At 45.9% G+C, this 13,785-nt stretch overlaps 1 protein-coding gene across 1 annotated transcript in view; it reads left to right on the top strand.

Moving 5' to 3' along the window:
• Positions 1-13,785, top strand: part of LOC124594116 (E3 ubiquitin-protein ligase lubel) — a 468,996-nt gene that overhangs the window by 257,626 nt on the left and 197,585 nt on the right. The window contains exons 7-8 of the mRNA XM_047132473.1: positions 3,184-3,443; positions 13,237-13,587. Of these exons, the coding sequence (XP_046988429.1) occupies positions 3,184-3,443; positions 13,237-13,587 (611 nt within the window). The remainder of the gene's footprint in view (positions 1-3,183; positions 3,444-13,236; positions 13,588-13,785) is intronic.

The raw sequence follows: 13,785 nt of genomic DNA, 5'->3' as shown, positions 1-13,785 counted from the left end.
AATAGGTAACTCATTTATAAGTCGCGACAATACGACGCCACCCTCCGGCAGATAACCAGAGAAGATTTGATTAGATATTAGATATACTTTCCACAGGATTCATGGAATATAATATGGCTGTAAAATGAAGAGCGAGCAGGCGAGCCCCTACTCTGTCCACACAGCTACGTCACAAAAAATTGCACCTGCTGTTCCTCTGTGAACATTCTAAATCTGTGGGGACGGAGAGCACAGACACGCCGAGGGAGTGTTCATTTTCCACTAAACGGAATACAGAAATTAGTAATAGGAGAAGCATTGTGCACTGATTTATTTTTCCCTTAAGTCATGGTGCGCCATTTGGCTCTTTATTACGGTTTCAACTATATGGTTGTTTGCTCTAACCCTAGTTAGCAGGACAACCAGTAAAACAGTGATTCCTACACAGTACTGCTTATTGACCCAACTGCTGACATTGTGTGAGCGGCCGATAAGGAGAACAGTGCTGGACGACGTGGTTTCTGTGGAAGGAGGGTGTAAACACTACGGATATCTAGAGGCGACTCGTGGCAGTGTGTGGAGAGAACGCACTGTCGCGGAAAATGCTCTTGCAACAAGACAGCGCTTGTCCCCATACGAGTAGGAAAACCAAGGCTGCAATCGCTGAAGTTGGATTTCAGATACTGCCACACCCCACCGTATTCTCATGACTCGGCCCCTTCTGACTACCACTTATTCAGGGTAATAAAAAAACTTCTGCACAGGCATCATTTTGCAAACTTTCAGCAACCGCGAGCAGCTGCTTTGCAGTGGGTGCGACAGACTACATAAAATGGTTCGAGGACGGGCTGGAGAAGTTGAAGGGGCCAAGTTAGGAGAATACGATGGCTACGGCAGTATACTTCAGTGACGGCAGCTGTGGTTTTCCGACTCGTATGGGAACGAGGGTTATCGTGTTGCAAGAGTACTCTCCGCGACGGTGCACACTCTCCCCGCACTGCTACCAGTTGCCTCTGAATATCCGCAGTGTTTACACCCTCCTTCCACGGAAACCACATCGTGTAGCGCTATCCGTGCTGAATACACTCCAGTTGTCCGCTCATGTAACGACAGCAGTTGGGTAAACGGGTTGTGCTGTGCAAGGATCACACTTATACTGATTTTCCCGCCATCTACGATTAAACCAAACTATTACATACTGGAAATGTGATGACCAGTCAAATGGCGCACGATTAATGGCGGGAAAAAAGAGTAAAGTGTAAATCAATATGGAATGGTCTCGTATATCTAATGCTAGAAACGCAAACGAACGCAGTCTACCTAAACTGCTGCTGACTGCCTTGTACGTCTCGTCGGGCAATTGATTCACAGACACAGGAAGCTGTAGCGTTCCTCCAGGGAAGGACAGTTTCGTCAATATAAGAGCTGCTCACTCTCCAGGTTGCAGCCAGACTACGAGGTATGCGAGAAAAGTAATGAGACTGATTTTTTATGTAGGAAAGGTTGGTTTTTTTTTAAATTTCTTCTAAACAAAGTAGTTCCTTTTGGCAGCTGTACACCGGCGGAGTTGTTGTTCCCATTTTTGGGGGCATTGCTGAAAGGCTTGAACTGGTAGGACCTTTAACATGTCGGCCACACTCTTTTGGATGTTCTCCAGAGTACCAAAATGCTTTTGAGACATTTTTCCATTCCGGAAAAATCCGGTACGTCCGCTGTTGTTTTCTATCTACTTAAATGATCTTTTGGATAGGGGGGTTAGCAATGTGCGGCTGTTTGCTGATGATGCTGTGGTGTACGGGAAGGTGTCGTCGTTGAGTGACTGTAGGAGGATACCAGATGAATTGGACAGGATTTGTGATTGTGTAAAGAATGGCAGCTAACTATGAATACAGATAAATGTAAATTAATGAAGATGATTAGGAAAAAGAATCCTGCAATGTTTTAATACTCCATTAGCAGTGTAGCGCTTGACACAGTCACGTCGATTAAATATTTGGGCGTAACATTGCAGAGCGATATGAAGTGGGACAAGCATGTAATGGCAGTTGTGGGAAAGGCGGATAGTCGTCTTCGGTTCATTGGTAGAATTTTGGAAAGATGTGGTTCATCTGTAAAGGAGACCGCTTATAAAACACTAATACGACCTATTCTTGAGTACTGCTCGAGCGTTTGGGATCCGTATCAGGTCGGATTGAGGGAGGACATAGAAGCAACTCAGAGGCGGGCTGCTAGATTTGTTACTGGTAGGTTTGATCATAACGCGAGTGTTACGGAAATGCTTCAGGAACTGGAGTGGGAGTCTCTAGAGGAAAGGAGGCGTTCTTTTCGTGAATCGCTACTGAGGAAATTTAGAGAACCAGCCTTTGAGGCTGACTGCAGTACAATTTTACTGCCGCCAACTCACATTTCGCTGAAAGACCACAAAGATAAGATAAGAGAGATTAGGGCTCGTACAAAGGCATATAGGCAGTCATTTTTCCCTCGTTCTGTTTGGGAGTGGAAGAGGGAGAGAAGATGCTAGTTGTGGTACGAGGTGCCCTCCGCCACGCACCGTATGGTGGATTGCGTAGTGTGTATTATGTACATGTAGATGTAGAAGAAAAGAACCACAAGAATTTAGTTCAGGTGAATAGAGGGCTGTGGAACAACAGAAATACCATTTGAGATGAAAAATTCAGTGATGGAAGTGGCTGGGATGACAGTTTGTCCTGAAGAAACAAGAGCACGCACGTGTTCGACGTTTCATCGGCTTTTGAAGTTCATGATCTCCCTGGGCGAGGCTCATCTTGAAAGTGTTCTCGGCCTTCCGAAAATGCTTTGTGCCAGCGAAATCTTGTGCTCTTGAGAAGGAATGTTCCCCATAGGCCTCTTTCAACTATTTAAAGGTCACACTCGCAAATTCCCCAAGTTTTACACAAAAGTTGCTCTAAATTCCACTTTTCCATTTTGGTAACGCACAACATGAAGGCAGCTTCCTGGTGAAGCTCTCAAAACTCACGTGATGGCTGTACGGAGCTGAAACTCGGACCGAGCATCTGGAAGAGATGAACATACCGGTGTACACAAGTAGAACAACACAGCGGTGCTACGCTCGCATCGCTGCCAGTCTCATTACTTTTCGAGCACACCTCGTATACTAATAATGAAATGTGACGTAACTGGGAGGCCTAGAGCGCCGCACAGTGGAGAGACGTGTGCCCGCAGCGCCGAGCCCGCCGCCGCCGCCGCAGCTGGGCAGCGCGCCGCCCGAGCACGCGCGCCATCCCACGGCGGACCGGCTGGGCGCGCTGCAGCAGCGCTACCGCCAGCACCAGGCGGCCATGCGCGCCACCACGCCCAACATCCCGCTCACCGTCGTCGAGATGAGCTCGGCAGACGACCGCGACCACGCCTCCTCCAGGGGCCGGCAGTCGCGCAGCTCCAGCTTCCAGGCGCCCACGCACGCCTTCAAGGAGCCGCAGCTGGTCAGTACTCTGTAGATTCTCTTTCCCTTAGCCTCCTATCAGCCTCCTGTCTTATCATTCCACCAGAGAACACTACAAGGAAGTACAACATGGCAGCAAACGTAACAGACTATTTACACTACTGGCCATTAAAATTGCTACACCACGAAGATGACGTGCTACAGACGCGAAATTTAACCGACAGGAAGAAGGTGTCGTAATATGCAAATGATTAGCTTTTCGGAGCATTCACACAAGGTTGGCTCCGGTGGCGACACCTACAACGTGCTGACATGAGGAAAGTTTCCAACTGATTTCTCATACACAAACAGCAGTTGACCAGCGTTGCCTGGTGAAACGTTGTTGTGATGCCTCGTGTAAGGAGGAGAAATGCGTACCATCACGTTTCCGACTTTGATAATGGTCGGATTGTAGCCTATCGCGATTGCGGTTTATCGTATCGCGACATTGCTGCTTGCGTTGGTCGAGATCCAATGACTGTTAGCAGAATATGGAATCGGTGGGTTCAGGAGGGTAATACGGAACGCCGTGCTGGATCCAAGTGGCCTCGTATCACTAGCAGTCGAGATGACAGGCACCTTATACGCATGGCTGTAACGGATCGTGCAGCCACGTCTCGATCCCTGAGTCAACGGATAGGGACATTTGCAAGGCAACAACCGTCTGCACGAACAGTACGACGACGTTTGCAGCATCATGGACTATCAGTTCGGAGACCATGGCTGCGGTTACCCTTGACGCTTCATCACAGACAGGAGCGCCTGCGATGGTGTACTCAACGACGAACCAGGGTGCACGAATGGCAAAACACCATTTTTTCGGATGAATCCAGGTTCTGTTTACAGCATCACGATGGTCGCATCCGTGTTTGGTGACATCGCGGTGAACGCACATTGGATGCGTGTATTCGTTATCGCCATACTGGCGTATCACCCCGGCATGATGGTATGGGGTGCCATTGGTTACACGTCTCGGTCACCTCTTGTTCCCACTGACGGAACTTTCAACTGTGGACGTTACATTTCAGATGTGTTACGACCCTTGGCTCTACCCTTCATTCGATCCCTGCGAAACCCTCCATTTCAGGAGGATAATGCACGACCGCATGTTGCAGGTCCTGTACGGGCCTTTCTGGATACAGAATGTTCGACTGCTCCCCTGGCCAGCACATTCTCCATATCTCTCACCAATTGAAAACGTCTGGTCAATGGTGGCCGAGCAACTGGCTCGTCACAATACGCCAGTCACTACTCTTGATGAACTGTGGTATCGTGTTGAAGCTGCATGGGCAGCTGTATCTGTATACGCCATCCAAGCTCTGTTTGACTGAATGCCCAGGCGCATCAAGGCCGTTATTACCGCCAGAGGTGGTTGTTCTGGGTACTGATTTCTCAGGATCTATGCACCCAAATTGCATGAAAATGTAATAACATGTCAGTTATAGTATAATATATTTGTCCAATGAATACCCGTTTATCATCTGCATTTCTTCTTGGTGTAGTAATTTTAATGGCCAGTAGTGTACTATTGATACTTTCTTATGTGTCCTGTGCACCTAGGTAAACGATGTATAATAATTTTATAAATAGGTAGACCTACATAAGGTCCCTGGAGTAGGGTAATTGCAAGAACTATTTGTACACGGTCCACTCACATTAATGTGACCGCCGCCTATATTCGACGTCGAACTGCTATAACCACTCACAGACGTTAGGTGTCAGCGGCGGGTATGCAAAACGTGTCGGGGGACGCGGAAAACAGTGCAGCCGCCGTCGTTATGTGGAAGTGGAGCGATTTATCTGACGTTCGGAAGAGCATGAACAAAGGTTTTTTGGCCAAGGGTGGAAGCATTTCCGAAACGGCTAACTGTTCGTCTCCCACCATGGTTAAAGTATATTATGCACAGAAAAAAAGTGTTATCCGAAACTGGGGCCAAGGCAACTGGGGTGCACCTGACCAGATGAACCACGGGGCTACCAACAGCGTCTTCTCAACGACCATTCAATGAACATTGCTCTTTATAGGCCTCCACAGCAGGCGCCTTGTTCATGCATCCAAATCGACTGCTGTCCATCAGCGACAAAGAACGGAAATTTGCACGCTAGTATCACAACTGGACGTCCGCTGGGGGCCGACAGGACGCCTTTTCAGATGAATCACGTTTTATGACCAATCGAACAGATGGCCGTTGGTTTCTATGGCCCCGTAACAATCGTCGGAAGAGTACAGGCCGGAGGAGGGAGTGTTGTGGTCTGGAGAATATATTCGTGCCATTCCCTGGATGCTCTCGTCATTCTAGAGGGCACAATGGATCAACACAAGTATACATCTCTCCTCGGGGACCACATCCATCCCTACGCGCAGTTTGTTTTTCCTTGGCCAGATGACAGTTACCAGCAGGACAAAGCGACATTTCACAGTGTACGTGCGTTGTTAGAAGAGCTCTAGGATGACTTTGCCGCAGACTCCACGGATTTAAACCCAGTCGAGAATCTGTTGGACCACCTCGATAGGGCTGTTGGCGCCACGGATCCTCAGCCTTGAAACATAGTGCAGCTCACCATGGCTCTGGAGTCGGCATGGTTCCAGATCCCTCTCGGTACCTTCCAGAACATCACTGATTCTGTTCTCACAGCAGTCTGGATTGAAAAAGTGGTAGTTCACGCTTTCGACAGTTGGTGACATTAATGTGACTGGACAGTGTATAAGTTCATCATATAAAATATTAGTCACCCTCTATAAAACAGCACATTGGCCGATTTGGAGCGCAGCAGATGGTGTAGAACTGGTAAAAAGTAGCCCAGCTCTGTCGTTAGTGATGGCAGTGAACTGGTACATGTGGCCTAACTCAGCCGTGGTAATTCGTGGCAGTGAAGTGATGTCTGTACTAGACACTTTTAATGGTATCAGTGTAGTAAGTTGTGGAGACGTGACGAAATGGTAGGAAGGAGCTGTCGTGATTTGAAACTTACTGTTGGATTAAATTTGTGTGCCGGACAAGGAATCGAAGACCTTCGGCTTTCGCGGGCCAGTTCATTACCAACTGCGCTATCCAAGCACGACTCACGACATGACCTTACAGCTTTATTTCATCAAGTACCTCATATCCTACCTGTCAAGCCGGGGTGTGCGTCACGCTTAAATAGCTCAGTCGATAGATCACTTGCTCGCGAAATGAAAAGGTCCCAGGTTCGAGTACTGGCCCGGTACAAGTTTTAATCTGGAAAGAATTTTCGAGAACAGTGATCCTAAAAGGATCCTACCAGGCGGAGACTGGAGGTGAGTGTCACGCCGTGTCAGTGACAATCAGTTTCAAACTCTACAGGAATTGCTACACTCATTAGAGGCCGGCCGCGGTGGTCTAGCGGTTCTGGCGCTGCAGTCCGGAACCGCGGGACTGCTACGGTCGCAGGTTCGAATCCTGCCTCGGGCATGGGTGTGTGTGATGTCCCTAGGTTAGTTAGGTTTAAGTAGTTCTAAGTTCTAGGGGACTTATGACCTAAGATGTTGAGTCCCATAGTGCTCAGAGCCATTTGAACCATTTGAACTCATTAGAGTTGCGATCTTCCAAAACTATAGGTCACTAGTTTTGGTACAGTATATAAATAACGTACTGAATGGTAGGATTACATGTAGACCGGTAGTACTGGTAATATTGGTAGGTAGTAAAACATAAGTGAAAGTGTGAGAGAGAAACTGGGGACCGACGACTTCTGTTTGTCTGTTTTGCACATACTTAGAATCGCACATCGTTTAATGTTAAAAAAATTAGTAGATCGTATAATTTCTGCGCTTTTATGTAATCAAAGCAATTGCCTTTGATGCAAGTACAGTTGACATGCACAAACATAAAAATATCTACATAATTATTGCTGGTTTGTACTCAATAGAACGTTCTTCTTCAAGATCAAAGGCAAGAGTTTCCTGTTATTATGATAAGTGTGGAAGTTGTTTATGAATAACGGAACCATGTTTTATATAAGCTCGATGAAATTTTGAAGCGATGTTTGATATGTTTATTTTTTAAATTTTACCTTTTTTTGAGAAACTGCGTTTTCTAGCGCTATATAGTTAATCGGTATTTTTTTACTACAATATCTCTCTATTTCACGTTACAAGTTAATAATTTTCGAACTCGCGCCCGTCGGTCGTCGTAATTTAATTATTATTTGCTACAGAAATCGATTGGTAATGGTGATTGTTGCCGACTTACGTGGTGGGCCTTAATCAAAATGATATTTCATTCAATTTTGATTTACAATTAAATGCTTTTGTGAAGTTGTCTCTTTTTTAAATAATATTAATCTTCAGTGGAAATTATTTATTAGGTTAATGGACATAAGACTCGCTGAATCTTAAAACATGATCATATAAGTTGAACAATGGAATAAACTTTTGATATTAATTTCCTTGGCTAGTCAGTTCACTTTAAAGCAAAAAATCTTTAGTTATTAATTACAATTGCGGCCCACACACGCGCGAGAATATTTTTTCTTACCTCCGTTAAACATTGCATTGTAGTCGGAGTCCTGGCTCTGGCTCTCGGCTGCTGTACTGAAAATAAGAATCTTAAAGCTACATATTTTCTGCAACGTCGGGCGGCTGTGGAGAAAAATGTATATTATGTTAACAGCGGGCGAGTTTTTCGCTTCCGCTAATTTTTATAAGTTAATATCGCCACGTAATGGCGTCGTTGGCTGCATCGGCTGCTGCGATTTTTTCACTGTAAATTACTCGAATGCAGGTTAATTCAAGGAAGACGGACATGAAATCGGGATCACCTCTTACAAATTAAAAGTGAACAATAATATTAAATCAATATATTATCTACTTAATCAGTGCAAATATGCTTACATTTGCCAGCACTCGCAAGATGTCCGTCTACACGCAACCAAGACAAGAGAAGTCAAGACGACTAAAAAATTAACAAAAGATCGTATCTTGTCGTCTCTTTAGATCATTTTGTTTCGAGTGCTCTGTATATTTCTTTGCCCTGGAAACTTACACAGAGAAATTATTACAATTTTTAAATGTCTCTTCTTTATAAATACTGTTTTTAAGTCGTTTCTTAGTATTTCTTTGGGGACGGTATAATATTAACGATTTTCGAATAAAACCTGAATTAAACATTGGCAATTTCAACGCTACTATAAATACAATAGGAGGATAACTATGCAGAACAAAAATGTTCTATATGTTATACAGCCCTACATATATCCTCCCTCGGTTTCTAAACCGTTCACCGCTTCCGGTTTCTGGGTTCTAGGGTAATCTAGTAAGACACTGACGGCATGCACAAGCAAATAGATCAAAATACTTAAACGACCGATAGATATGCGAGACACGTAACAAACAGGTAAAGCGTGTGCGGCCGTACCTGGAAACCTCCCAGGAGAACTGCCGTAGTCTATGTTTGCTTGTAACCTACGGTAGTTACACAACTGTAACTGTCACTGAATTCAGATCTATCGCAATCCATTTCGAACGAACACTGCGAAGGGGACTGCATGCAAAGGACATGTAGAGTTCTAGAAAGTCGTTGCTCAAAGCGACACGTAATGCTGCACGTCTTCAGTGAGTCAGACAACACAGAAACTTTACAGTAGTTGACCAGATGCGTCTTGTGCTGTTCGATGGATCACGAGTTTGTTTCTTTTCAAATACTGCAAGACATGGAGTGCACCGAGCGCCCAGTGATAAATCACAATGTCTAGAGGAAGTAGGTAAGACCAAAGATTGTATCGTGATTTTCAGGAATGTTATTGGCAATATGACCTGAATGCTCTCATACAGGTCACCGTGAGCATGAACCACTATGTTTATTTCATCATTCTCGGTGGTCAAGTGTTGCCGTCTATTGATGATGAGCATGCTCTGCACACTATTGTCTTCCAAGATGACGGTAGCCGTTTTCACGGGGCTTTACGCATGTGTTCCTGGTTTCCTCGAACTCTGAGACACCCTATCGGAAAGACAAGGGTAGATGTTATGTGGCATTAGAGTGAAGTTTCCCAACGGTGACTTTTTTTTTTGTTCGGTGTGCTTATATGATACTACTCCCCATTGAGCCTTAAATTTTAGTTCATTCAATTCACATTTGTTGACCTTAACTTACAAACAACGCTGTATAGTCCCCATACAGAAGGTACGCACCAGGAACAACCTCGTCCGCAAGCTGACAAACACGACATGGAGAGCGCACTACAACGCCCTTCACACATCCGCCCTTCCTCTGTGTGGCCGGCCGAAGTGGCCGTGCGGTTAAAGGCGCTGCAGTCTGGAACCGCAAGGCCGCTACGGTCGCAGGTTCGAATCCTGCCTCGGGCATGGATGTTTGTGATGTCCTTAGGTTAGTTAGGTTTAACTAGTTCTAAGTTCTAGGGGACTAATGACCTCAGCAGTTGAGTCCCATAGTGCTCAGAGCCATTTGAACCATTCCTCTGTGTTTCTCTGCTGCAGAATACGCCGCTACGGCCTGGAGGAAGTCCGCAAAAAATGGTTCAAACGGCTCTGAACACTATGGGACTTAACTGCTGCGGTCATCAGTCCTCTAGAACTTAGAACTACTTAAACCTAACTATCCTAAGGACATCACACACATCCATGCCCGAGGCAGGATTCGAACCTGCGACCGTAGCGGTCGCGCGGTTCCAGAGTGTAGCGCCTAGAACCGCTCGGCCACTCCGGCCGGCCAGGAAGTCGGCACATTCTAATCAAGTTATTGTGTCTCTTCGTTACAAAGGCAGCATATCAGGGTTCCCAAAAGCCCGGGTACTTTCAAAAAACTCAACCCAGTAGCTAAAATTGGGTTCTTATGGGTTTTATTGTTTTTTTTTTTTTTTAGTTTTTCATATTGACGGTTAACTAGTCCAGTTTAAATTCCTATGATTAATTTATTAAAAACACTAACTCATTCTGACAACTACTTTCTTAATGTTTCTTTCCTTGTCCTGTCAGCGCTGCGTCCATTGAGAGAACCTTCTCCACCTACCGATTTGTTTGGTCATTATTAGGAAATAATTTAGGAGATAAAAGACCCAAGAAATTAGTGAAGGTCTATAAATTTCTGCACGCTTCCAAAAGATAGCAAATTTTTGCAGTCATTACAGTTCTACATCAAGTTGAAGTTTGTTTTTAGAACTGTAAATGTTGTTTATCTGTGTTTCTTAAATTACAAGAAACGTTAAAACGCAATATTGATAAATTATATTCTTGTGACAGTAAATAGTTGCACTCAGTAAATTTGATGGTTTTTTTTAATAAGTGTAAGCTAACTACTTAACATTATGTATGTTCTGTATGATAATTAATTTTTTTAATTAAATATAGCTAGGTTTCATTGAGCTTTTTGGTGGATTTATTTATTTTTTTAAAGCGCATGGGCTTTTTTGGATCGGTTAAATTATGACAATCATGCAGCGCAGTCACAGGGAGCCGAAGACCAACACCAATCAATAAGATCTTTACACTCTTGGCAGTAGCACCTCCAGATGTAAGAAAACAGGTAGCAGCAGAGACTAAAGAGATGACGCAAGGGATAGATCCAGTGCATGCGGTCGCGCGGTTCCAGACTGTAGCGCCTAGAACCGCTCGGCCACCTCGGCCGGCCATAGTTAATACACTGGCGGAGCAAAAAACCACAACACCAAAAATAATTAACGTAGAATAATTAAATTTCGGGGATCCGTATGTCTAGGAAACATATTTAAGTGATTAACATTGCAAGATCACAGGTTATTGTCAACGCGAGATCAACCATTGCAAATGAGAAATACTGGTACATTAATAAGCGGTGTAGCCGCCAGAATGTTTAATGCAAGCATGCAAACATGCATGCATTGTGTTATAGAGATGACGGACGACAGCTTCTGGGATGGAGTTCCACGCCTGTTACACACTGTCGGTCAATACAGGGACGGTTAATGTTATTTGTGGATGACGCTGCAGTTGTGGTCTTTTTATGTCCTATATGAGCTCCATTGGAGACAGATTCGGTGACCGAGCAAGCCAATGTAACATGCCAACACTCTGGAGAGTATGTTGGGTTACAACAGCGGTATGTGGGCGAGCGTTATCCTGTTGGAAAACAACCAGTGGAATGCTGCTCACGAATAGCAGTTTAACAGGTCTAATCACCAGACTGACGTACAAATTTGCAGTTATGGTGCGTGGGATAACCACGAAAGGCCTCCTGCTGTCATACGATATCGCACAATACACCAAAACTCCAGGTGTAGGTTCAGTGTGCCTTGCACGCAAACGGGTTGGTTGCAGGCCCTCAACGGGCCTCCTAACCAACACACGGCCGTCATTGGCATCGTGGCAGAACCAACATTCAAAATACAACAGACTTCCACCCTAGCCTCCCGTGAGCTCTCGCTTGACAGCACAGAAGTCGCAAATGGCTATGGTTTTGGTTGAGTGGAATGCACGCTACAGGGCATCTGGCTCGAATTTGTCCTTGAAGTAACAGATCGTTGTACCACTGTGGTGCCAACTACTGCTCATACTGCTGCTGTAGATGCAGTACGGTGCGCCAGAGCCGACCTAACACGATGGCCTTCCCTCTCGGTGGTGCCACGTGGCCGTCCGGAGTCCTGTCTTCCTGCGAGCGAACATTCCCGTGACCACCGCTGCCAGCAGTCATGTACAGTGGCTACATTCCTGCCAAGTCTTCCTGCAGTATCGCTGAAGGAACATCGAGAATTTCCTAGTCCTATTACACGAACTCGTTCAAACTCAGTGAGGTGTTGATAACGGCGGTTTTGTAGCTCTGAGGGCATTATTGACTAACATCAAGTCACCACGTCCAATCTCAAATGTACCTAACGCTCATGACTGTTTTTATTTATTTAATCGTTTGGTGATTTTATACAGTATACAGTTGATATAAGGAAAATGATTTTATACAATATACATATGATATAAGACAAGATTAAACCTTAAAGTCCGTATTTTTCAACCAGTTAATTAAGCTGCGTGTGAGAGTGAACAAGTCATCGGGAATTCTAGGGTATGAATGAAGTGGACAGCATTGGACTAAATGTTCAATTGTCTGTTCTTCTTGATTACATTTACCCATTGGTGAACTGATCCAGTGCCATTTGTACCTGAAGTAGCTACAACAACCATGTCCAGTCCTTAACCTGTTGAGGCAGCACCAAAGTTTCCTCGGTAGGTCAAAATCTTTCGGCTCCTTTGTGGGATCAAGGTGATGGGCTCTTGTTCCCATTGTTTTTGTTGACCATTCATGCTTTCAGCTTTCATTTAGATCAAAACCATCCGTGACGAGTTGTGCTGCACTAACACTTGCTGGTCTTCTTGATGACAATCGTTGCTGTGGCGGATGACAGAATTCCTGGTGGAGTGGTAGAGAAGGTGATGCAGAGATTTTCTTGGCCTCCCTCAGTAGAGCTTGTTTCCACCTTAAGTGAGGAGGAGGGATTTGGCTCAGTACATGTCACAACATGTATTTAAAGGAAATCTGATTTGCGTCCTCACACTCACAGTAGCGCTACTAGTGCCACTATTCTTCGTCTGGCGCGAAATTGGAATAGACATCATCTGTCAGATGTAGAAACACGCCTACCAACTTTCGCTTGAGTCTCACAACTACTTCTTTCCATCAGTGTATTACGTTGTAGTTTTTGGACTGTGTTAGATAATACTGTTTTTTGGGCTGGTACAAATAACTAAAGTCGCTATTGGAACGCAAGGGGAGATGTTCGGGCAATTGTACTAGGAAAGTGGGTCTCAGAGTGCAGAGTATGTAGCTGCTTTGGTTTTTCCTCAGCCACCGAGCCGGGACAGCGGGTACCCGGAGTGGGAGCCGGACCAGCCGTGGGGGCGCAACCGCTCGTCGAGCGTGTCGGGCTCAGAGGCGTCGCCCCGCGGCCTCGGCGCCGCCCACGGCCACGGCCACGGCCAGCTGCGCGACGTGTCGGGCTTCGCGACGACCGCCCGCAGCCCGCGGCGCGCCTCCGGGATGCACTCGCCGCCCGCGCCGCCCACGCCGCCGGACGGCCGCCGCGCCAACGGCTTCTTCAGCCGCAGCCTCGTCTCCAGCTCCTCCGTGTCGGACCTGCAGGGCATGGCCAGCCCGCTGCCGCACCAGCACCCGCCAGCTTTCCACACCATGCACCAGGTGAGGCACTCCTCTGCCCTTTGCCACTCCATTCCGCTTACTGCAAGAGCCGCACGTGATAGGGCATCTTCGGAAACTACTGTTCTAGCTACGAAGAGCAGAGGAACTACTTTTCCTGGTGGTACATAATGTTAATAGCTAATCAAACTTCCTGGCAGATCAAATCTGTGTGCCGGACCGAGACTCGAATTCGGAACC

The sequence above is a fragment of the Schistocerca americana genome, chromosome 2, assembly GCF_021461395.2.
Source record: "Schistocerca americana isolate TAMUIC-IGC-003095 chromosome 2, iqSchAmer2.1, whole genome shotgun sequence".
NCBI lineage: Eukaryota > Metazoa > Arthropoda > Insecta > Orthoptera > Acrididae > Schistocerca > Schistocerca americana.
Note: the sequence above shows the minus strand (reverse complement) of the source record. Positions and strands in the feature narration are given on the sequence as shown.